Source organism: Lutra lutra, chromosome 13 (genome assembly GCF_902655055.1).
Source record: "Lutra lutra chromosome 13, mLutLut1.2, whole genome shotgun sequence".
NCBI lineage: Eukaryota > Metazoa > Chordata > Mammalia > Carnivora > Mustelidae > Lutra > Lutra lutra.
The window spans coordinates 69,998,747-70,024,744 of record NC_062290.1 but is presented as its reverse complement, the minus strand read 5'-3'; the positions used below and the strand labels follow the sequence as shown (position 1 = coordinate 70,024,744).

Here is a 25,998-nt window from a genome sequence, read left to right as displayed (position 1 = left end):
GACTTTCAATGGTCTAAATCATTCTGCTGAAATGTTCAAGAACTAAAGTCAAAGGTTGGAGAAGCATGTTTTCTGAACCTGCTTGACCATCTTCAAAGAGCATGACTATTGTCCCAGTTCCATTGCCTCATTCTTTCAATTATGTTAAATTGACAGGAAATGCTCCATACTCATCTTTTCTTTCTCTAACATTTTTTTTTTCTATATTCCTTGAGGCTTCCATGCCACCCATTTACCCCATGAAAGACATGCCACAATCCATACAGACTTATTAGGTCAAATAAAGTCTTGGAAAAAGATGTTTTTTTTTTTTTCCATATAAAACTACAAATGAGATACCTCTAGAACTACCGACCTTAAGCTGTTGAGTATTCCTGAGCTTGACATTTTCCTCCCAATGCGTCAGACTCAGTTCCACAAAATCGAATTTTACAGTGCCCCAAGGGGGTCATTCACAATCAAACCAGTAAACCGTCATCCTCAAGTTAGCATCCTTTCCCAAACCACCAATACCCAAACTCTCCTTGGCTTCTTTACCCTAGATGGCAATCTAGTTGTTCTTATTTCCAGAATATATTTAATATGGATAGCAGAGTTGGGAGGTTTCCCTTGATTAAGAACTTACATCAACTCTCATTTTTAAATTAAAATGTCAGGGCCAAATCTCCATTTACTCAAACTGAATGCTTTATACTAGTGATATCTGGAGTAGCAATCTTTGTTTAGAAGAAACTAAGAGATACGGTTCTGTCTTTTTAAAATCTAGGTGTATTTAAGGAACAGATACTTAAAAGCAATATGACCTTTTAAAAAGTGCTGGATTTGGTTTACTGACTCAATACTTACTTATTAATGCAGTACCTCTACCCCAGGCACTGTGCAAGGCACCGGTTATACAGATGAGAAGGAGAGAGCCTGGGCCTGACTTTCTGTAGCTTCTAGTCAAGTTCTGTTCAGTAACTGATCATGAGAAACCACTGGTTGGCCTTCCAAGTTGACTTGGCTAAATTTTAACTTTTTCCCTGAAAACAGTCAACAAGACTTCATGCAACACCAACATAAGAAATGGCACACTGGGCTAGAGGTCAGAGAAAAGAGGCTGTGAGAGTCATTGATTCATCTGTTGAGTTCTGGTCACCCAACTATCTCTCATCTGTACTATTTTTGAGAAATATCAGATTTTTCTTTTAAAGAGGTTAGTTGTGCAACCATAGTCAAAACAACAACAACAACAAAACCAAAATAGAACCTCATCTGAGGAATATAATAAATAATCTACTACAGAATGTCTAAGATAGTGCCAACGGAGGTTAAGGTACTTTTTTTGCCCCTTTACCAGATTTTAGAGTCATGTTTCATGGAGAAGCACAGTGGCTTTTAAAAGTAACCACACAGGGGTATCTGAATGGTAGAGTCAGTTGGGAGGCTGACACTTGGTTCCAGCTCGGGTCATGATCTCAGGGTCCTGGGATCGAGCCCCACATCAGGCTCTGTGATCAGGGGACAGTCGACTTGGGATTCTCTTTCTTTCTGCCCGCCCCCGTCTCTCTCTCTCAAATAAGTAAGTAAATAAATAAATCCTTTTATTTAAAAAGTAAATAAATAAATCAAAGTTACCATATAATAAAACTTATTTTCTCCATCCCATAAGGCCAAGATGTTAAATGAAAGCATCAGTCCCACGCCCCCTTACGGGGATTTCATGTGGGCTCAAGTGTATTCTGACTCCTAATCAAATGGTCACTGTCAGCAGTGCTCTGCCTATAATAAGTGTTTTATGAAAACTTAAGGATGGGAGAAAAAGAAATTAGTATTTTTATGTGCTAATACATCAGGCTCCACACTAGAGACTTACATTCACAATCTCATTTATTCCCCATGTGGAGCTTACAAGGCAGATTTCTTTTTTCCCCAGATAAGAAAGTTGAAGATCAAAGATGAAATCATTCACTCAGGGTCACGCAGCTCCTCATTGGCTCTGAGGTCTCAGTTCTTTCTACTATACACCATGGCCCTCACTGCCAAGGTCTTCACAGACCTCCCAATGCTGATAGCAAAGGGCTCCCCTTCCATGTGGTCTCTGAAATTGAGTCAAGTGTCCCTTCCTAGTATGAGAGCACACTGCTCCCAGCACAATCTCTGGGACCCTTGAAAGATGGTCCCGTGTTTCTCAGAGTGCCCAAACACTGATGAGGGAACAAGGTCAGGCCAGTCTCTAAGATACAAAGCAAGATGAACTCAGCGGGTCCTCCTGCCAATTGCCCTCACCCTTACTCATCTGCTGGAGCATGCCAAGGCCTGCCTGGAATGACGCAGAAAAGGGTCACCATGGGTGATCCTATACCCCCCTTCCAATTGCTACAAAACAAAAGTGCAGGACTGAGACAGCCGGGCTCCTTGAAAACCCACCAAGGCTGTTTCATAGGAATCAAAACTCTAACAGAAACTATTTGCATCCATCAACCTCAGAGCTAAACCCAGGAGTAGAAGAAGAGAGCAAGTCTAAAGGTAAAAGGTCTAGGAGTCCCTGGACCCAATCTGCCTTGGCGGTCCAACTCCTTACAGTGCCCGCTGGCTGTTCCTTTTTTAACTCACATGAGAGCCAAAATGTTTTATTTGCCCTCTGCGAAGTTCTGACTACAAACACGTTTCAATTGAGAGATACAGATGAAGATCGCGGCGATCAAAGACCTAACTGCAAGCCATTGATAAAACCACGGTCTACTCCAGCAGCCCCACAGAACCGTCCCCAGAAAGGCAGGGCTGCTGAGGGGCAGAGCTACTTAACATAAACAAACAGCAAGTCCCCACTTGGGTGAGGAGATGCGGCTAATTTTAGATGACTGTTCCGTATCTGAAGAAATGGAGCCTGGACTTCTCGCCGGTTGAGTGCGGCCCTCATGCCTAGGTCTAACCGACTCCACCTCAAAATTTCCTCAACGATGAAAAACAGGCGGTCGGGAAGCTGAAAGAAGGAATTCATTCCTGTGCTGTGAGGTCTCCACAGACAAAAGTGTCCAGTCTGCTCCAGCCCCAGGCTGCCGAGGCACTACCATCGGTTGATGTTGAGAAGATTCCAGCATTTAGGGACATCGGATGACCATCAGGCCCTGCGCTGTGTCGGCCAATCAGCGTCTGAGGGAAGTGTTCATTCTGGAGAGGCTGTGAAAATCCCTCCAGAGCAGGCAGAACTGGAGAGGGTTCTTGGTTATGAAGCACAGCTCCGCCGATCCCATTCCTAGGAAGGCTCTGGAACACTCCATGCCTTGAATGCATACGGAATGTTGCCTCCCAGATTAGAAATGAGTCGGATACTATGTTCTGCTGATATACGAATCCACTTTTCTGAGACCCAGTGAGTTGCTCTCTCTCTCTCTCTCTCCTCTCTGTCTCTCTCTCCCTTGAAGGCAGCTGTGACGTCCACTGAATGTCCAGCCAAGTGTACTTGTGAACATCCTCCTGTCTCATGCCAGTGAGAGGACCCGGTTCCAGCCCGGTGGCTTGATGTCCTTGCTCATCAGCTTTCAGGCTGAACTGGGGAAAAACAGTCTATCCTTCAAACTGTAGAAGCTTTCTTTCCAGGGGAACTAGACGGTCCTGATGGCTCTCTCCAGTTACCCGGCAATTATGTAATTGCTAAGCTCCTGCAGAATCTCTGGGACCATTCTGCGGGCTTCTACGGACTCCAGCTGCAGCCCAGTGTTCTGGGATGATTGCAGCCTTTGAAGGGACGTGAATGGACGGCCGGTCTCAAATCCGAGCACAAAGGGCCGGACAATGGGATTCCATCTCTAGCACAAAGATGCTCCTGCCTAACGAGGCCCTTTCTCCTCCTCCCAGGCTGTGCAGCTAACTCTTGCCTTCGCCCGCCCTCCATGTGTGTGGAATGTGGTTCACTCTGTTTATGCTGACAGGTTCCAAAAGAGGCAGAAAATCAGCTGAAGTTTTGCCATGGGCCCTGCACAAGGTAATCATTTAACACATAATGTGAAAGCTCCAGAAGAGGACAAGATGCAAGGGGGTGGGAAGCATCTCTCCAGGCTTCCTGCACTGGCATGAAATGAGTGCTTCCCTTCCTTCTGCCAGCTCCAATCCTTCATGTTGACATTACACATCCTGTACTGGAGATCCACCCCCATGCTGCCGCTTGCCCAGCTGAATTATCTCCTGCGTCACAGCGGTGCTAACGGAGCTGCTGGCTCGGCAGACCTGAAAAAGCACCGTTTCAACGCTTCCCACATTCAGCAACTGGACACGGGACCAGGGCGTCGGTGCTGCCTCGTGGGCCCTCCCGGCAGCCGCGCAGGACTCGACCTAACCTTCTGCTAACCAGATGGTCTGCTGGCCTCTTGGGACCCAACCATTAAACTTTACTTTATTAAATTCTATCAAAATGTGGGGACAGTTTACAGCAGCGTGTCTGGTTCCTCTCCAACAGGGTTGCTAAGATGAAAATGACCTAAAAATATCTGGAAACTCTACTTCACACCAACAGAGAACAAGATATTTTGGAGTAAATATTTAAATGATCTGCCAGATTACGTACCCCAGCAGCACTGACTACACGGTTAGCAAATGATATTGTAAACATATACACACAAAGACTCAGAAATGCAGGCATCTAAACAGGAATCCATTTCCCACTGGCTAAAGCCACAGTTCACCAGCCCCTGACTCCAACCTATTTAAATGTGGGGAAGGACACCATCTCCATCATAATCATTTCAATTACCAAAACAAAGAGCCCAACACCACAGAAAGAGCGAAGGTCTCACAACCCCCTGGGTTCAACCACCCTGGGGGAGGCAGCGCATGCCAAGGGTACTCAAAAGGTGCTCAATAAATGTTTGATGAACGGAGAGATGGACCGGCACACGTTTCTGAAATACAAGAGCATCCATAAAACACTCTGTAGGACAGTGAAGACACTACATTCTTTCCAACTCTACATCATCCCACAACTGCTAACTAGGCGTGCAAAGCCAGGCGGAGGACGAATGGCAAGAGCAAGCCATCTGCACGAGAGGCACTGGATGGCTACTAATTGCAAATGAACTGCAGAGGTGGCCGTCTTTTGGGTACCTGGAAGGGTGCTGGGCGCTTTACATACATTATGCCTCTTGGCCGAGTCGTCACAGACAGAATTCCATTTTACAGATAAGCTGGAGGCTCCCACCCAATTAAGAGCTTGACCCAAGTTAAACCAATCATTATTCTACTACTTGGTAGCCACGGAGAAGTACGGATCTTGTAACTTGTAAAGAACCCAACACGTATGACCGTGGCATTCCCCAATACACCCACCAAAAAAATCTCCAGGAAGTTGGAGAAATCTTTCTCTTCCCAGCTTTTCAGGCATCCTAAGTCCTAGTTTCAGCTCCTCCTGTTTCTCCCCATACGTCTTATTTTACTGAGGGTATGCCGCATGATTAGAACCAGCTACACGGTCACCTCCTTAGTCTTGGGGTCTCCCCTGGGTGACCCAAAATCTCTCACTTGAGATCATCCTAGAGATCCGAACACAGCAAAATAACTGCTTGGTCTCTTCTCTCCTAGAGAATCTCTGGACACAATTTTAAAGCAGCAACCGTAAATTCTTTATAATTAAGAGAAAAAAAAAGTCCATTGACATCCTTGTCTCTCTGGAAGTTCTTGAAATGTAAAAATTTCCAAAGAAGATAAATAAATAAATCATCAAGGATAATTTGCTTTTAGAGGGGGAAAAGTCCCTATAGCGTTTTACCGAAGAACCACTCAGAGGTTCTTCATTTCTGCCCCGGCCACCGCCAACCACCACGCTGTCACCACGGAGGCCATCAATAAATGTTCTTCTAACTTGGAGCAAACAAGGTTAGGTAAGTCTCGTTAGGCTACCTACCCTTCTACACTCTGAAATACCATCTACCCTTATGGCACTCTAAAATTAGCCTCCTTACCCCTGAGATCTCAAAGCATCTGATATTACAGCATTTAAGAAGACCAAGTAGACATGGGGTTTCAAAATAAACATATGCACAGAGAAGACCAAAGCAATTCTAGGCAAGGCCACCAGCCTGTCCTCGAACTGGCTCAGAGCTATCCACATGAATGAGGCTGCAAGAGAGGCATCCGTAGCTCAATTTTCATCGCAATGAACTCTGTGTTCTCGAAAAGACAAATCATTTTTTTGCCAGAATGATGCCAAACTATAGGAACAGTAATAACATCTTGCTTCCAAAATGCTCAAGAAGTTCTCGTTGATTAAAAATTGTTCCCCCACAACATTCCAGGGAATAGATCTCCGCAAGGTTGAGATAGGCGGGGCTTTGTCACCATGAAAATATACCACTCCAAGAGGCCAAGGCGTCATCTTCAGGTAGCTTACGAATCCCTCCTGAGCACCCACACACGGATGTGGAGCATGGCAGGGCCCACAGTCAGGCAGAGCAGAGGTTCACAGCGTGGGAAATCTCCCTCTGACCAACAGCGGTGAGGACCATTCATCAGTCAGGGCAGACATGGCACAAACTTAATCAGGTGGGACTCAAAACATGGAGTTTAAGACCAAGGACAAAACAATTCACATCTGGCAAAGCCCTGGGAGATCTCTACCCCAGTTTCTCTATCAGTGAGGAAGGAAGAAATGATCATTTTTCAAGTGCCCATTATGAACCAGACCCCTATTCCCATAACTCATAGTCCTTATGTCAGTTCTACAGATTCAATGATCATCTCCCTTTTATTGGGTAGGAAATCACGGGAACAGAGAGGTTAAGTGACTTACTCAAGGTCACACAGCGAGGAAGGGACAGAGACAAATTTCATCCTGTGCTCATGCAGTCCCAGGGAGTTTGCTCTATATACTACCACTCTCTTAATGAAGACTCCTGCACAGAGAACTGCATTTATGTGAAATTTGCGCTCTTGATGTTTCAGCAAAAAATAAGCACCTTCTCTCGGAGAGAATATACACATACATGTTTACATATTTAGATATATGTACATATGTATATGTACATGTATACACACACACACACCCATATATATATTAACCAAATTCCTAGTTGTTCACAGTTCAACGGCACTGAAGTTTAGCCCGTGTGCAAATTTTAAGTCCATTATTTTTTCATATAACTGAATGTCAGAAAGGGAAAGCTGCCAAGTGACAATCTGGCCCCAGTGATTCACAGTGTCACACTGACATAACCAATTCTGATACAGGTTGTTGTATTTCCTAGAAATCCCTGCCTTCATTGGGGCGATAAACAGTAAACGATGTCCACAGCAATGACAGATTCTTTTTCTACCAGAATACTCTATTAGCAAATGTCATGAATTTGGGGGATAAGAGGGTGTGGTTAATATAAAGTTAAAAATTCTCCCTCTGTTCCTCAGACCTTAATGATCACATTGATAAGACAGTACCTCAAAGACATGGACACTTTTTCACTTCAGGACTATGCCTTGTAAAAGAAAGGCTCTGTTCAAATGAATCACATTAGATCTACTGAACAGATCTCAAGTGCTGGAGAAAAAAAATCTAGCCCAATTCGGATTTTTATGTTTCAGGATTCCTATTTGCTGATTTATTAATGCTTTGCTTTTTCTTTTACTCATATTTGACTCTTAAAAACTTCAGTATATTTCTGTAGTCATCAACACTAGCGACACAATATGTACATGGTCACAGACAAAATAATGTCACCACCGATCTTTCTGCTAAAAATCCTAAAAGATGATGAGAAGGTGGCAAGTAGGGGGGAAAGGAACAGGGAAGAACACCCTGGGAACACTGGAAATTCACTGTTCAGTAGCTGCTTCAAGTAAGATCGCTAACACTTACCTGTGCTGGGGTCAATTTTAATAATTGTAGTTGACGTCTAGAAACGGGGTTATGAATATAATTATCATGAAGCAGCAATTGGGCAATCACAACCTAATTAAGCCCACTGACTAGATTATCTTGTTTTTCCCCTAATAATCACATAACATTTAACACTTGCTAATTTCAGGACCTATGGGTGATGTTCCTTCATTATTAACAAGCTACAGCCACTGGTCAGAGAAAGAATGGTTGAGGTACTCAAAACACTGGAGACGACCAAGGAGTTGGGAGGAATGTCAGGGACAGCTGACATCTGTTCTTTAAAACCATGTCACTTCTCAGTCCCCCAACCCCCAAAATTACTAATCAGAGGCAAAACCACAGGAGAAGATGGAATGCATGATTGAGAACTTCCACTCAAGTGGAAGGAACGATACAATTCTGCTTTCCTGAATGCATACCATTTTATGTGATCTCCACAATGTGCATTTTCACATTACAGTGGAATCTGCCTTTGAAGAGGCTCTTTTCTTTTGTTTTCAGGATAATGGGAGATTCCACCACCAGGCCTAAATACATAAGACTTTCTACAGTTACCTCCTTGGACATACTCCAAGGGTCCGTCCCTCTGCCACCCTGCCTCTCACATGGCTTGTATTCTCAAATTCAAAGTCCTAGTCCCAACTGGATGTTACTGCTCCCACAAAGATATGTTGGCTCAATTCACCTGCACTTTCTACAAAGCTCCTGAGGGTAACCTGGGTAGCTGTCTCCTCATGGAGGAACACTAGGGAACCACGTTAAGAACTGGTCTTTATGAGACCAGAGACCAGCTGGTTTGAGGGAGTATCATAGAAGGCGGGGGGCTACTGATTAGGGTCCCAGTAGATGCTACCTAAGGCTTTTAAATCAGAAATTCCACCTAGAGAACCGCATACTTTGGTATATCTCAGTGTATTCTCTTCCACTATGTATTATTTTTTCTGACCTTTTTTCCCTCCAGTGAAGGGCCTTTATCTAAGAAAACAATGGTTTTTATTAAGTTTGTACATGATAGGGATGGCAGGCTTAAAAAAAAAAAAATGGGTGGCCCTGTGGCTTCCTCAGGACACTTTACAAACAGGGACACATGCTTATCCTCCTACACAGATTCTGGCTGGGAACAGATCACCTGAACAGATCCGTAGCAAAGTTAAGATTTTATAAAACCATGACTGGTTGTTTTGAGGTTAAAGAGTCTGCTCAGCAATTAATGTCCCAACTGCCTGTCTTACAGTAAAGCTACTGTCCTGGGTAATCTTCAGGATATTTGGACCTGCTCCATCTCCCTTAGTACAGCTTGTTACTCTATTAAGAGCATTTGTGGTCATCCATGAACAGCAGCTCCCTTACTGTACTGTGATGTTTCAGGGAGAGGTAAATAAAATCCAAACATTCATCACGTCTCTGTGATCTAAACAGAGCACAGGGTGATCACTAAAAGGCGTGGGGGACATTAGCACCCATGCTTTGAAGAGTATCTGTGCTATTTTCCAAAAGTGACCATTAGACAGTGGAACTACTTTTCAAATACGGCCATGTGGCTTTTGGAAACACGTCTCGCGCTTACAGTAAACCAGAGTCAATAGGGGACACTGAGACTTTCAACAGGAGCCCCAAGAAGAAAAAAAAAAGTAAGACACCTTCTTTACTTTTAAAAAAAAGAAAGAAAGAAAGAAAAAAGTCACACAGTGTATCTTTCTGCCGTAACAGGTAGGTGTTCCTTTTTAAATATCCGCATGTAAAACTACAATTCTGAGCTTTGCACAGTACAATTTAAAAATATTTATTCTCTAAATTTCCTCGTACATGGTCTCCTGCTGTTTTTCACCATCTCCTCTATAACTCAGAAGAACAAAAACAGGGTACTCTTTAGTTAAACACACTTTGTCAAGCTATTACAATAACTTATATCTCTCATATCAACTAATATATTACAATTAATTTTCCATTATGCTCAAATTTCCCTTCTAGAACACTAGGATATACTACTGGCGTAAGCAACTGCAAGAGATAAACCATCACAATTATAAGCTATTAGCAAACTAATTAATAACGGAGGCCAGTTCCCACCAGCTGAGGGCCAGAAGGACTACCCCTGTGTGTGAATCCTGGATTCCCATTTGCCATCTCCGCAACCTTGGGTAAATGACTTTACCTCCCCAAACCTCAGTCTTCTCTACCATAGGAACAGTCCCGGGTTCAGATTAAACGTTAAGCAAATGCTCCCTAGCATTAGTAATAACTCTGAGTCTCTCCAGGAGGAGAAAGAACATTTTGTGGAAGGTCTGTGGGATATGCCTATTATAGAAGAGTTAGCAGCATTTTTTTTTTTTTTTGATGAAGCCAGTATCAGAAGGGATCATATTTAGTTGACAGCAGAAGGGGGAGAAGTCCTGGCAGCTGAACTCTATCATTCAGCTCAAAATGGTCTCTTCCATGCAGCAACCCTCCCCAGGTATCAATACTCAGGACCAATTACCAGAAGACCATACAAGAAACCACTAAAGAGGAAAAGTTTCTGGGTGATAAGTACTTGGTACTGAAATCCTTACGTACTTTCTAGCTGGCATCCATTTCTGGCCATCTTCGGGCTACAGCCGGAAGATCCCCTAGACCAGGCCCCATCTGGGTTGAGTGACTGATATGCAATTACTGACTAATTGGTCACAACACAGAGGGATGACATGACTAGGGATTAGAATGGCTAACCATTTTGGGCCACAAAGGCCTTATTTTGGCTTTTTAGATGCCAGGATCGGATTGACTGTGACTCCTGCCTCCAGTGACTGGCTTAATCCCAAAGAGGACTCCAGGTAGCTGCCACGGTCCACTCCTTTCCCCTAGGAGAGAAGCATGTCTTTGTTCTTCCTTCATTCCTTCTAACACCCACAGCCTAGGTAGAGAAGCCCTACGGAGAAGTGGAGAGAGGACTATCAAGCTGCCTGCCCATTAATAATGCAGCGATTTTCTGCTGTGCTCTATTCTTTACTTCATTCATTGTCCAGACCTAGGCCTACTTAACCAGTTTCTTCAAGTGTCCCTCTGTCCTCTATCAGAAAAGCCAGTTTGTAACTGGCCTGAAGTCACATAAATGGTCTTCCAAGCTCAGTTCTTTTTTTTTTTCCTTACAGGTAGCACTGACCAAAGACTGTGGGTCTGAGCACTGGTCTTCATTTCTCACGTGCAATAGGTTCCAAATTACCAGGACTTTTCCCACTTACTTTATTGTTTTCTTAAAAGTACCGCCTTTCTTCTTCCTGTTGGCTCTTCCAAGTGGATAGACCTCTTCTACTTGGGACTCGCCCATCACTCCCCTGCCTCTCTTCGCTTTTCCTTCTCCCATCCCAGACGGCTCTCCTTCCCAGCAAATTTCCACCATATAATTATGGCAATGCTTTAGCCAACTTTTCTGTTAGCTTAACAGCCCCTGTCTATTTCCTACTTGTGCTGATGCTACTGTTTGCTTCTCTGCCGGGCTAATCCGTGTATCCTTTCAAGGCCTAACTTCCCCTACCATGATAGCAGCTGGAGTTCTAATTCACAGGTGCCTTCCAAAGCTTTTCATTAGCAATAGAAATGAGATGGTTTAGAAACCCATTTCTTAATCTGCAGGTGAGTACTGGCACCTTCGTGCAGCAAACATCTTTCAAGTATCCCACATTGTGCCACCTCACAATTATTTTCTGAGTTAATAAGAACAATGTTATAGGCACATTTGTAGTGTCAAAAGGGAGACTGTTCCTTCAGAGGAAATCAGCCCCCCCCACCCTCCCACCCCCGTTTCTGGCATTTCCCAGCTCAAGAGACAAGCAAGTACTCAACTGACATGAGCAAAACTGAATATGGCAATTTTACCTTCTTAAATCTGAACAGGGAAGAGGGAAACTCCAAAATTTGAAGGCCTTAGCTCCTGTTCTGGTTCAACTGGCCAGATGAGGGCTTAGGGAGCGAGACTAGCCTTCCCCAGCTGGGCTCTGTGGCAGATAAGCCTCTCCACAAATCCTGGGCTTAATTACTTCTGACACAGTTGTCCCGCCTGGGCCTCCAGCTCCTTTTGTGCTCAAACCAATCTGAATCCAAAGGTGTAAGTCTTTGCTTACTCATCTTGACAAATGCTTAATTTCCTACGAAGTGATCCTTAAAACATTTGAATCAGGATCTCCTGGTCCCTACTAGAACTTTCCCCATCTTTCCTCCGTGGTCTTTGTTCAAAGTCTACTCAAAAGCCTGGCAAATCCTTCTCTGAATCAAGCCTTCTTCATTTTCAAGGATTTATTTTTTGAACAAATAAGTATCTACCAACCTTCCCTTCGCCCCCAAAAGCAGGCTGTGTTATCTGAATGAAGTTGGGGCTAAGGTGTGGACAGGCACAGCAGAAGTATTTTATTAATATCCAGAAGCAACATGCAGGCAACTGAACAAGCAAACACATGAAAGCAAGGAAATCAATATCAAAATACCCATGACCTGGCACAAAAAGAAACCTTCCCTCCAAGAATAACTCATGAAAAAAATGTCTCCAGCTAGGAATTAGGCAAGAACGCTTTGAAGATACCACGTAATCCGCTCAACCAGGATTAAAAGACAACGCATTTGTAGGTGACCATACTCACACCCTCTCTACCCTGCCTCTCGTCTTTCCGAGACCTGAGAAAAACCAACCTGGAGTCGAAGCCACACATCCAAAGGCTAAAAAGCCTGTGTATTATGCTTCAACCGATAAGGGCAGGAGCCCTTAGAAAGTAGACAAATTTGATGATATTTCTAAACAGAAAATGGAAGTCCAAAGCACTTCAATTGACTTTCTATTTATCAGTGTGTGCAGTTCTCCAGAGACAAAGTTCAAGGGGACAAAAGATTCAAAAGAGCTTCCTAGTAAACTGCAAATACAATCTGAATTCATAAAAATCCATTTTCCCTCACTTAGAAACTTCTCTTCCCAGGTCTTCTAAATCCAGGTTCAATTTGGGATTATTCAATTTGGGATTATCTTCTCTCCAATGCCCCCACCCCCCAACCCCAACTTTTTTTTTTTCTTCCTTCAGTACTGGCATGCAAACCATGCTGTTTTAACTTCTTTCCTGTTCTCCCAGTTCTTCTGGAACATTTTATTTTCGACAGTCAACTCATTTGGAGGAGTGCCACACTGAGGTTCAACTGTTTATAGCGTTAACTGTGTTTCTGCCAGAAGTCCACATCCAGCACTACCTTCTCCAGACTGCCTCCTGGATTAAGAATTTATGCTTTAGTTTGGAAGAAGCTTAGAAAACGTGGAAACTTCCAAACATCACTCTTCTTTTTATACAAAATGACTTTCGCTCGTCCAAGAGGAATCAGAAATGGAATCCACTGCACCCTTCCCAAAGTACTATCCTGTCTCTCTAGCTCTCTCTGGTTAAATGTTTCCCGTGTTGTTAAAAATTCACTTCAAGGATGACTTCATGACTTCATTGGGGAAAGGTAAATAGCTAGCCATTGGTCTGCAAGAGAGAATGGGGCTCCAAGAAGATATATGGAGGGCACATTTTTGGATGAGTCTGGAATACTGGAAAATCACCAGCAATTGTTTTAGACTGGATTTCTCTCCCTTGGCCATTCATCAGTATTACAAAATGGCATCTCTGAGAGAAGCCAATTTAAATCCATACCATGTTGCAAAACAGATCCCCTGAGTCCAATTGTGGGCACTTTGGTAAGTTGCAAGAGACCCAGACAAACCTCCAAAGAAGGGCATCTGAAAAGGACTCCCAAGCCCTGGATGACAAACTGTACAAGAGAGTAGGCCAACTGAAAGAAAAGCCCAGTCTCAAACCCACTAGCTACAACTTGACTGAAAGTCCCATGAACAAAATTGGCCTCTAGAGGGTATCACTTCTGTGAATGAAACCATGCTCAGCTCCAACATGGTAAATTCAACTAACAAAAACCAATACTCCTGCCCCACTGGTGTTTGATTACAGAGTTTCTCAGAGAGGCTTGGACTCTGGAGAGGAGAGCTGGTGTTTCACAAACCGCTACAATCAGAGGCACTGGGGTGGTGGAAAGGGCACTGGGTTGGGAGTCAGCCTACCTGAGTGCTAGGCCTGGCTTTGTTACAACTGAACCTTCTGACCTTGGGCAAGTCACTGCCTGTCTCCTTGCCAGTTTCCTCTTCAATAAAACGCCGGGGGAAGGGGAGATCTGAAGCAGATGATCTCTCCAAGGCACAAAACGACTAGCTTCCCAATTACAAGTTCTTCGGAGTCACCATTTACGGTGTACATATTAGTCAAGTTTTTAGTGATTTTTATATTCATTTCGACTTAAGGAAGTAACATCTTTGTCCCTCACCCCAAAACTTCAGCTTAATCTGGGTGCTCCCTGGAGTTCTTCAATATTACAATAAATGCCTCTTTTCTTTTCCTTTCTTATTTTTTTTAAGCAACCTTCCCCAAACTAAGGCTTGTGCTATTAAAAGAGCTCAGAACTTCCCATTTCCTTGCTAGGGCTAAAATTAAACTGTCCATTCCTTAGGGCCCAACATAACATCTGCCAGATGTCTTGGCATATCACACAAGAGGAATTTTCTTCTAGCATTATCTACTCTCCTCTCTATTTTCTCATAATCAATTAATAGGTCACCAACACCCAGCTAATGTTTCTCTCAAAGCCACCAACTTCATAACTATGTGAACCTCAGAAGATACTTGTCCAGCCCCTGTCTCCCCCAACACACAGAGGCCGGCCCCCCCCCACCCCAGTTTGCTGGATTGTAATGATAGACTCTGGAAATATTTTCCTACACTTCTTTTGAATTTCCTTCATTTCCACATACCAATCAGCCAATCAAATATTCATGTCCTATCCTTTGCAATCTGAGTTCATTATTTATGTTATTTCTTAATTTGTGAGTGTGGCATTGTGCAACAGCACCCCTGTTCTCCAGTTTTCAACTTGAAACATTCAATACAGCTTTGTCAATGCTCTGTCCCATGAGGCCGTGAGCACTAAGTCTGATAAAGGCATACAGCACAAAGAAGATGAGTAAGGTTACCTTAACCAAGAACTTGCAACACAAGTTCTCAAGACACAAGAACTCAAGACAGACTAGACCCTATTAAAGTACATCATACAGAAAGCGGAACTCTTCCCGAGGCAATTTTACCATTCTTTTCTTTCAGGAAAACTGACCACAAATGCTCTAAAGTCCATTAGTGGAGTTGGATTTCTTTTCTCCTACTATCTTCCAAAAGACTCATTAGAAAGAAAGAACACACACACAGACACACAGATGTGTGTGTATACATGTGTGTACATATAGATCTTTTTCTTTCTATCTAAAAGTGTTTCCAATTCCAAGGAGTATGGAAAAAAAAAAAAAACAAGTCCTCAGGGAATGTGGTCAATAAATTAGATGGACATAAATCTCATATGAGAAATATGGGATACAAAGATCCAACAAGAATCTTTTCTACGGCAACGTGCCTCATAGCTCACATATATTTCTCTAGAATGATTTCTCTTTGTGATATATTAGAGCTAAGGAAAAAATTTGCATAACGAGCTTCATCAACCTGATGTCTTGAAAACAAAACAAAATCTCTGAGCCTTGACATCAAATGAAAATGTTCAATTTGACACTCTTTGTATTTCGCTCATAGCACACTATCCAAAATACGTGTCCCATTTCTAATATGTACGTTTGTAAAAATGCAAGAATCCCCATCTTTAACATTAAGTGCTTCCCATGTGGATGAAGGGCGTCAGAGATGAACATCTCTTAGGTAACCAGTTAGAACATATTCTCAAACTCCAAAATGCCTCTTAGGTAACTAATTTTTTCCCTCTAGGAAAGCTCAACTCTAAGACTGCCTATAAAGACACCAAAACATTTGGTCACAAAGTAAAAAATGTGGTGAGTCAAACACTGGACCAGCAACCAGTTTGTCAGATTTTTTTTTCCCCACTGAAATAAGTAATTAACCGGTTGTCCTGGTATCAACAACAACAACAACAAAGATATCATGGAAGTTTGTTTCAAGATCAACCTATAATGTATTTGTGTTTACATACATAAATATGGCTAATTAGATGCAAAATTATCTGGTAATTACTTTCCCAAATAACTCTTTTTATTCCATTGAATCTGAACTTCCGAGTTTGAACAAGTAACATCCATACATGCATTAGCAAATCTTATTTAAGTATTAACACTGACAACATTACACTTTCTGAGCAAAAGTAATGGTATCAAAAGATAACATTCAAAACTGAATAATAAAAGGTATGATTCCAAGAAGTAAGATTTTTCAAGTGCTCTTGGAGAAGCCCAGATTTTTAATAAAGAAGCAGTGATCTAAGGAGAAGTATTTTTAAATGAGCACACACATCAGCTGAAAATCTTGAAAACCATACATCTTCGTCTGCAAAAACAGGGTTTTACTTCATTGACCATGGACAATTATCAGCTAAAGAACCATGTATTTCTCCTTGCCTTTCACACTCCTCAGAAGAACAATAACCCTCAATTAATGACACAACAGTTTGGTTTGAAAAATGTGATGTTGTCATATACAGCCTTGTGCATTTACTGAATGACACTGCGACCAGCTACTCAACAGAATATAATTACATCTGGAATCTAAAACCACTTCAATATGCACAATAATATTGTAGACATAGGAACCTTGCACACACACGCGCGCGCGCACACACACACACATCTAACACATAATGAGAAAGCAGAGCAAGAAAAAAGCTGGTATAAGTCGCTCACCAATGTGTCCCTTATTTCTGTTGAAGCTGGTACCTTTCTATGTCTCTCCTTAGTTGAAAACAAGGTCCAGTCAGCCTCCTTACAATATATTAATTGGTTCTGAATCTCCTCCAAGTTTTCATTCCACTGTGGAGGCTTCCTCACCTATCTTACCAGTAGTCCTCTTAAAATACTTCCAACATCTTCCCTCACCCTCAAGATGGCTACCTTACCTAATGGTAAAGCAACATCTTCATGGTTGGCTTTTATAAATTCCTCAAGCATTTCAGGATTTTGTTCTTTACTTGGATCAATTACATACATTCTCTAGAACTAATCTGAAGAACTCCCATCAATGTGTGTGGACTGGGGTAGTCCTGGGTCCTTCCTTCAAATCATCCTCACAAAATGTCTTCCTCAGGACTACTAAATTCTTCCCAATTAAAAAGGTGAAGATACCTGGACATAAGGATTTCTCCACAGACATAATCTTTTAAAAATTTGTTTCCATAGTGACATTGTTAAGAAGACATCTGATATTTCTGAAGACTTACAGTACTTGAGAACACAGAGAAAAAGAGCAGAATGAAAGGGAAGGGGGAAAACAAAGGAACTAAAAGAAGGCCTTAAACACAAATGGAACAACCTGAAGAGAAATGTGGACTCTGGAGAAACTGGGGTCAGTCAGTCTTAGGGTTCCTCTGAGATCTTGCAGGATTTGTTGTTGTTGTTGTTGTTGTTCTTATCCTTTTTTGCAGAAATCAGCCCAAACCAGACAATAAAGTCTTGCCATGGATCAAATCATGATGAAAACCAAGCCCCAGAACTCCAAAATCTCAGCTTTAGGGCCACCACCATCTTCACAATGAGGAAATAACAATTCCTGGGGACTTTTTAGGAGACCTGGAGGAGCTTAAAAGTTGGGTGAAGACCTCTGTGGAAAACATTTAAGGTTTTGCCTTGCCTTTCCTGAAGGAGGTCAAAACCCTTTAGGTCCACTCAAAAGAAGAAAAAAAATTTCAAAAGTTTACTTTAAAATGGAAACAAATGCCTCAATAACTTGTGAAAGCACTCCTTTGGTGGGAGAAAAATCTGAGCAGCCCTTACAACTCCCTCATTTCCTTGTATAATGAATAGATGGTGAGGAACCACCACAAGATTTCACCCTGGAAAAGAAGAAGGAGTAGGCAGGCAAACCTCTTCCAGCCATCACCAACAGAGCTTCAAAATGGAGACATCCATAATTTTATAAACACTTCTCATCTCAGCTTTGTCTCCTGGAAACCCGCTCTCCTCCATTTTCTGGTGGAGTTACATGACACGGCTTACCTGACTCAGTTCCCAGCTCCCAACCAAACTAGTCACTTCCTCCAAAAACCTGCAAGCCACCTCCAGAAACAAAACCAAAGCAAACCAAACAACCAACACAGACACTCAGACACAACCCCCGGGAGCTCTGGGAGAAAAGCCCCAACTGGTTGGTCTTTTCCCATCCCAGACGCGTGCTGAAAAATAAAACTTTTTTTTTTTCCCCTTTGGGTAGAGGAGAAATATAAAAGGAACTCCAGGCAGCCTCCCTCCCTCTCTGTAGGTTAGAAGCTACAATGAAAAGAAAATGAGGGTTCCTTCAGGAATGGTGAAAAGCCTGGAGAATGAACGTGAGAAGGAGCTTTGTGTTTTGGAGTCTGGACTGGAACCAAAGCAGACAGCTTGCAAATGGAGGACAGGGAGATAAAGAAAGGGAAAGAGAGGGGCTGCTCCAATGGGGGGCGGCTGCGGCTTCCCCTCGTGCCTGGAAGGAGGGCAGACCCCTGGGAACTGCACCAGGAGTGAGGCGACCCCCAGGCCCCTGCCTTCTTTTCTCCCTTCCTCAGAGAGCCAAGCGTGTGTAATGGCTTCTCCTCTCCAGAAACCGTTGTCCTCCTCCACCAGACGCTTCTGAACCCCCAGCCTGGAGACAGCTCCTCAGCAGCTCCTGAACCTGCGCCCCCCCACGCGGCCCGGGCCCCCCGCTCCTCGCCTCTCTCCTCACCAGCAGCACCAGCAGCACCAGCAGCGGCAGCAGCCACCCCCCCGACACATCCCGACCCCGCATCCCAACTTCGGGGAGAGAGAGAGAGAGAGAGAGAGAGAGCCAAATACCTGAGGAAGAGGGGGGTGCCAATCCGCACGGCTTTGCCATCGGGCTGGGGACAGGCAGACAGAGAGGGGGAAAGGAAGGAGAGGGACAGAGAAAGAAAGAGGTCAACCCGCTCTGGTCGGGGCGGCTTGGAGCGCTCCCTCCTCTGCCCCTCGCTCGCTCCCTCTGGCTCTCGGCTCAGGTCCCCTCGCCTCCCGCCCTCCGCCCCCCTCTCTGTCCCTACTCCTATCCCCACACTCAGAGCATCCGTCCTAGGGCTCCAGCTCTCTCCTCACTCATCTTTCATTTTCTCTTCTCTCCATAGAACTACACGAAATTAATTAAGCCACAGCTCTCCGCTCCCCCCAGAAGGAGCAGCCAGCAGGAAAAGCACAGCCACCTCCACTGCCACCACCACCACCTTCTCCTCCTCCTCTTCCTCCCTCGCTTCTCCTCCTCCTCCTCTTCCTCCTCCCCCTCCTGCTCTCCCTCCTCCCCCTCCTCCTCCTCCTCCTCCTCCTCCTCCTCCTCTTCTCTCTCGCTTCTTCTCCTCTCCCAACAGCCAGTCCATGCAGGGGACTTCCTCTCCTCCCCGCTCCAGCAACCCTCCTTGGCCGAATGAATGAGCGCGTTTGTGCCTCCACCGCCCCGCGCTCTCCTCCCCGGAGCACTCGGACCACCCCGAGGTGGTTGTTAATTGCAGTAACTTACAGAAGAAGCGTCCCGGCGCCGGGAGGTGTTTCGGGTTCTCCAGCCCCACCGCCTCCTTATCCTCTTTCTCTTTCTCCTCTTCCTGCTCGGGTTATTGTTGTGGAAGTTGTTTGGGAGTCTCATGTGCTTCTGCCGGGTCTCAGCAATGGAGGATCGCCATCTTCCCTGCCTTCCTCGGCTCCTCAGACTCGCTGCAGCTGCAGATGACCTGAGATATCCGTCTCTCTCTCTCCCTCTCCCTCTCTCTCCCTCCCTCCCTCTCCCTCTCACTCTCTCTCTCTCCCCTCTCTCTCCTCTTCTCTCTCCTCTCCTCCCTCTCCCTCGCGCGCTCTCTCTCTCCCTCCCTCTGTGTCTCTCTCTGAATAATGAGCAACCAGAGGGAGAGAGAAAGCAAGACAGAAAGAGAGAAGGAAGACAATCTTCTCCTGCCACACAAAACGCCGGAGCACCAGGGGGTGCGCGAAGCCTTTCTAATAACAACAACAACGTGCAGGAGACAGGAAGAAAAAAGAAAGAAAGAAAGAAATGAGACAAGGGCTGGGGGGGGAAAAGGGAAGAATTATCCAAGAGCTGGAGAAGAACAGAAGGAGAAGCTGGAGGAGATGCTGAGGCTGCGCCTGCTGTCCCCCCTCCCCCCCGCTGAACCCCAGAAGGAGGCAAGGTGGTTGCAAAGTTAAGACTGGGACATTGTCTTTGTCACTCAGAGCAACACAGAGCCAGGCCAGTGAGATGCAAGAGGAGGAGGTGGCGGCGGCGGCGGAGGAGGTGGTGGTGGTGGTGGAGGAGGAGGAGGAGGAGGAAGAGGAGGAGAAGGAGGCAAAGGAGGAGGAGAAGGGGAAGAGGGAGATGAGATGAATAAAGACCTGCGGAGAAGGCGGTGCGAGGAGCGCGGCGGCCGGGCTGAGGCGTGCGCGCTCGCGTCCCGGAGGCGCCCGGCCGCCCTGGCCGGCAGAGGAAGCCCCCAGTGAGGACCCTGCCCGGCCGCTCATAGCTCTCCCAACATCAGCCCAGCCCGAGGCGCCGAGCCCCGGCCCCAGAGAGTCCCTCACACGCATCCATCTAGAGGCCAATCTTTGCAAAGAACATACATGGGGAACTAGAGGTTGCAAGTCTAAACCCAGATCAACCACGTGGGGCTTTTTAATCCCTTTCCAGCTTGCGGTGTGAGTATCTCCAGTGAAAAGCTCAAATTGTCCATTACTGGCACGTATTTTGAAGTCTTCTCCCCCGAAATAAAGGCTCATTGTGCATTTTATTTCTTTTCTGATATGGAGAGGGGGGATGGGGGAGGGAAGGAACCCATCATTCTGAGCTTCGGAACCACCACTTTATTTTCCTAACTTGTGAAATGTTTTGACGGCGCACCAAAAGGAAAAAAAAAAAAAAATCTACTCAAATAACTTTACACCCTCCAGCCCCGCGTTGTTTGCACTTTCTGGCTGATCATCTAAAGGCTCGGAAAGTAACAATCAGCGCTTCTAATGATAAGGTGTCATGGTGTTGAAGACATAGAACCAAGATGAGGCTTTCACACCTTGAATTTTATTTAGTGTAATTTCCCCCCAAATCGTTCTGAACTATCTCTTTTGCAAAGGAATGGGTTTCCCCTCACCCCTCACCGGGTCGAACGTCTCCTAAGGCTTTAATTTGATTTGGGAGGGGTGCCTACACTATTAAAAAAAAAAAAATCAATACAGCAAGTCAGGAGCAATTGAAGTTCAAGGGCACGGGCTGGTTGTACCATTTCTATTTCTCGCATCCTCGAGTTGGACATCACCAGCATCGGGAGAGAGAAACACACAGCGCGCGGGGCAGAGACCTTAATTAAAGTTTCTTTTGTCCGCGTCTGAATTGGGGGATGTTGGATTCCTTTGCATTGGGGAGCGCGCATCCGGTGGAGAAGGCGCGGTGTTGAAGATCCTGGGCCAGATTGTCCTCTTTAATACTCACTCCTCCGCCGCCGCCCGCGCCCCCCCCCCCCCCCGCCGCCACACACACCCCAAACAACAGTCCGGGAAGATATACCCATAAACCCATACAATAAAGGGGAGGAGGAGACGCGCGCGGAGTTGGTTCCCATCGGATAGCGGGCTTTCATAAACAGATCCGACTCCTCATTTTCCAAGATTTTTCCCAATCGTTTATTCCGGGGCAGAATCTCTCACCCAGAGGCACGATTTCATCCCCTCGCAGTCAACACTTCCTGCCCTTTTCTCCTCCCACTCACACTGAAAAGCTTGGGAGCCCTAAAAGGGTGTTGATGGCGGGGGTGATAAATAAATAAATAAATGACACTCTACGCGTGCGGTGGAAAAGAAAGGAGGGGGAGGGCGAGGAGAGGAAAGAGAAAAAGTAGGGAGAGGAGAACAAGGAGGAGAAAGCACAGAGGCGAAAGGGAGACGGGAGTCAAAGAAAGAGAAGAAAAAGAAGGAGAGAGGAGGACGGTAAGGCTGCTCAGAACTGAAATGCCCCTGGCTTTGTGCAGAACTGGCAGGACTCTCCCTTCCAGGTGCCCGGAGGGACCCGGGGAAGTCCTTCTGCCCCGAGCTCCTCCCCCGGGACCCCAGGGGTGTCTGAGCGGCGGCTGCCGCTCCCCCACAAATTCCTCGTGGCAACGAGAGGAAGCGCGCCAGGTCTCCGCCGTCCCTTCAGTGCCCCAGCTGATAATTTACCTCTTTGTCTTTAATAAAAAGCTGACTTTCTCTGTCAAGCCCTGCGCGGGGAAAATAACAATGGTATTTCAGGTTGAAAGCCCCTATTACCGCTGGGTTTTGGAGGCTGTGATAAAAATCTTCCTCGACGTGAAGGTACCTTCTGGGTTGGCTTGGGTCGGAAGTCCTAAGATGGGGGCCGCCCTTCCCCGGGGGCAGGGTCGCACGGAACCAGGCGGTGGGGAGGGAAGAGGAAGCGCCGAGGTCAGAGGAAACCCAAGGCTCCTGGGGCACCAAAGGGCTGCCCGCAGTCGGGGAATGAGCCCTGGGGAGGAGCCTTTTGCGAGAATGCGAGCGCGCCCCAACACGCCTCAGACCTCGTAAACCCACTTGGCAAAGACCCGGGAAGCGGCTGGCGGACCGACTGCGGTGAACTCGAGAAATTAACCTGCGCTACAATTAAACGGGCTGCCGCCCTTTCAGACTCACCTCCAACGACCGAGACAGAGAGCTCCCGAACCGGCCGCGGGGGGACCTGGCTCCTCCCTCCCGTCCCAGGAGAAGAGGACAAAAAGGGGAGATGGACTTGGAGATGGCCCCGCCCTTCAAACGCTCCAATCCTTGGAAACTAAACCTCCTCTCCAAGCCTCCACGTCTAGAAGGGACAAAGGCAGCGAGGAGCTCCAGAGACCGATGGGTGGCTTTCGGGCTTCTCATGTGGGTGCACTGGGGGAAAGGTACAATGGCTAAGTTTCCATTCCAAATACAGGACAGTCTTTAGAAGACCATCTTCTGGTTTAGCAGCGAATTGACTTCCCCGAGCCGTGAAGCGAACTATTGCAGAACTCCCGCAAAACCCTGCTTTTTGAATGTGGGAAGGCTACATTTTCAATTAATGATGCCATACACAATTTTGTCGACTTCTTTGAGGTCACAACCGCCTTAAGTCTCCAACTAAAACAACAGAAGATACTCAACACGGTTGGGGATTAGGCTTTTTGTTTGCTTGTTTTTATTGGGGGCCGTTTTCATTCAAATGATAGTAAAGCAAGTGGATAGATAAAAGCTGGGTCAGTCAAGGAAAGCGCTGTGGCTGAAGGTTTTAGTGAAAACCTCGATAAAGTTGGCACTTAAGTAACTGTAATTATGCTTTGCCATTAGCGGACAATTAAGATAACAGGAGAAAGTTCGCACCTCCTGCTAGGTCATTCCTTAAGAAAATTCACAAGGATAACACAAGCCTACCTGGTAGGGTATTTTCTCCACCAGGAAGGTTAATTTCTAAATGTTTTGCATTAAAAATGGAAAAGCTTAGTTTTTGTACACAGCCAACAATGTAAGGGAAGTCTTATGGGGACATGCTGACTGCATGAAATTTGCCTTTTGTTGCTGTATCCCATGCCATTATGTCCTGGAGTCATATGGGATTTCAAGACTTTATTAATGTTCACGAGGAAATATGAGCGTGTTGGAAGTCTGGACTTTCTTCTCCCTTATCATGGGTGACCGGCATGCAGGCTCCTCATAAAGGGAAATTATGGCTCATCAAAAGAGTGACTTTATGAGCATTAACAGAATAATAAATCTTGCAATTTTAGTTCAAGAATCAGTGGAGTCCTACAATCAGAGTGACCCATGCAAATATGATCTACTTAGGTGCCCACCTCTAGAAGGACAGGGGTAGCCTATAAATCATTTTGCCTTTTAAAGGTTTACGAAAGGAAGGCACCCAGATCTCTCAAAGAAGTGTTTTCTGGGAGGAAAGGGGCCTCTGTCACCTGCAGGAAGGAATCATGGAAAGAAGAGCTGGTCCAGAGGCTACATTAAAAAGACAGAATTTCAACTGAAACAAGAGCTATTCACTCCTGTTCTTGTTCTGTCATTGTTACAATATTTACATTATATCATATAAAAAAAGAAAAGTCCTCCTTACAAAAACTATACAAAAAAAAAAAAAGCCAACCCCAAATTCCAGTTTATAGCCCCACTTTCTAAATTTCCAGCTGGAAAACTGTTCATGCTGATGATTTTAGCAAAACAAAGAGCAAATGAATTGAGTATGGCTTTTTCAGAAGTCTCAATTATTCCATCTTTAAACATTTGACCATATTGTGACAGACCTCTTGAACTTGGTGGTATTTTCCCACCTATGCAAAACTTCTTTTCAGTACAGTTCAATGTAGTCTTTTACTATTTGAGTTTCTGATTTTCAAAGGGTTATTCTAAATCCTCAAGATCTTTCATTGTCGTTGGAAATTACTCAGTCTTTAAAAAGGTTTTTTTTTATTTCAAATTCAGTAATTATGGATCCACCAAATATCCACAAAGTTAAGTCACTAACACTTTTCCTTCTGAGCCCTTACAGAAAAATCAATATATTCTCATAAACCCATATCCAAATATGTATAACTAGTTGACTAGTGTCCATGCCTAGGGAGGAGTGATGAAAAGAAGACGAAGGTGGATAATTTGTGATTCTGAACAGCTCTCAAAGGAAGGGCAATTGCAATGACTTACATTAAATTTACTTCATATGAATCTTTGTATATCTATACCTTTGGATACCAGAGAGGATAGTTCAATAGCAATGTTCTAAAATTAAAAAAAAAAAAAAAAAAGTCTTTCTCCCTTAGTACAAGTTAAATTTACAGTTCTATCAAACTAGTTACCATAATATGGAACATTCATATGTAATATCATTCAATCGTTGAATATCTATTTAGCAGCCACAATGTGCCACACTTAGAGCTGAATATTAGGGATGCAAAGAGGAATAGGAGACAATAGGTTAGAGTCTCAATGCATGATCTACTTGTTGACCCACTAGCTTTAAAATCACATTACTTGGTTATAGAACTTTACTTTGTTTTTTGGGTTTTTTTACTTTCTCAAAAGCAATACAGGAATTTAGCCAATTTGGGGACTATAATTAACTTGAACATTTCTGCTCCTATTATGAAGTTATTGAGAAGAGGTATTTTGTTAAAGTAAAATTTTGGGGTTTCATTTTAAAGTCAATATCCTACTTAACTCATATTTATACATGAATTTCTTAATAGAGGAGCTCTTTTTAGGAAAGAGCAACCTGAGCTCAACTATGATTAGATTAAGCAAAATTCAGAAGAAAAAGACTCAGCTGAGAGATTGCCCATTTGTTGAAGCATCCCTCTCTAGCAGAAAGACCAGTATTTCCAGATTCCTGCTACTTGCTCTGGAAATTAAAGCTCAGAGATGGGACGTGACTTGGTCAGGACCACAGAGCTGGTCAGAGGCAGTCAACTCTAGAAGTTATGCCTCTATGGCATTTTTCTGAAGTTACTGTTCTCAGATCACTTCAAGATTGTTTTGTTTACATGTTATTTACTTAACATATATTATTTTAAAATCAACTTTAAAAATAAATTAGCTTTGGGGCGCCTGGGTGGCTCAGTGGGTTAGGCCGCTGCCTTCGGCTCGGGTCATGATCCCAGGTCCTGGGTTCAAGCCCCACATCGGGCTTTCTGCTCAGCAGGGGGCCTGCTTCCTCCTCTCTCTCTGCCTGCCTCTCTGCCTACTTGTGATTTCTCTCTGTCAAATAAATAAATAAAATCTAAAAAAAAAAAAAAAAAAAAATTAGCTTTATCAAAAGCCATAATACTCATTATATCACAGGTCTGATGGACTATTTTATATATACATTTTCAATACGTATCAAAGTAAATATATTATTAAAATTAATTGGATTAAAGCACAGTCTGATAGTATACGTGCCAAACTGTAAGTTTGGTAAGGGGTTAGAGAAGTGGAAAAGAAAATGTTGTTTGAGCTATTTTTGTGTGTACAAACATGAATCATTTTTACACTTTAAAAAGTAAATAACAGTAATAATAATAATAATAATAATGTGGTCTAGCAGTGACTACTATACCCCCAAATTAAGCCCTCCCATTATATATTC

General features: G+C 44.4%; 2 protein-coding genes across 17 annotated transcripts in view; one reads left to right on the top strand and one right to left on the bottom strand.

Moving 5' to 3' along the window:
* ZNF462 (zinc finger protein 462) overlaps positions 1-22,582 on the bottom strand; it is a 139,981-nt gene extending 117,399 nt beyond the window's left edge. For 4 of the 16 annotated variants that reach the window (XR_007122158.1, XR_007122159.1, XR_007122156.1 and 1 more), the window contains exon 1: positions 19,411-19,644. The gene's annotated coding sequence lies outside the window, so the exon portion shown is untranslated. Of the gene's footprint in view, positions 1-16,601; positions 18,500-18,722; positions 18,767-19,410; positions 19,645-22,550 lie in introns of those variants that run through there. The other 12 variants (XR_007122153.1, XR_007122154.1, XM_047698955.1 and 9 more) reach the window with 9 other exon arrangements.
* Positions 21,793-22,811, top strand: LOC125083051 (uncharacterized). The gene is given in 3 exon segments (XM_047698966.1): positions 21,793-22,377; positions 22,380-22,563; positions 22,565-22,811. Coding segments are annotated over 3 exon segments (933 nt in total). The 5' UTR covers positions 21,793-21,875.
* Positions 22,812-25,998: the final 3,187 nt, after the last annotated feature.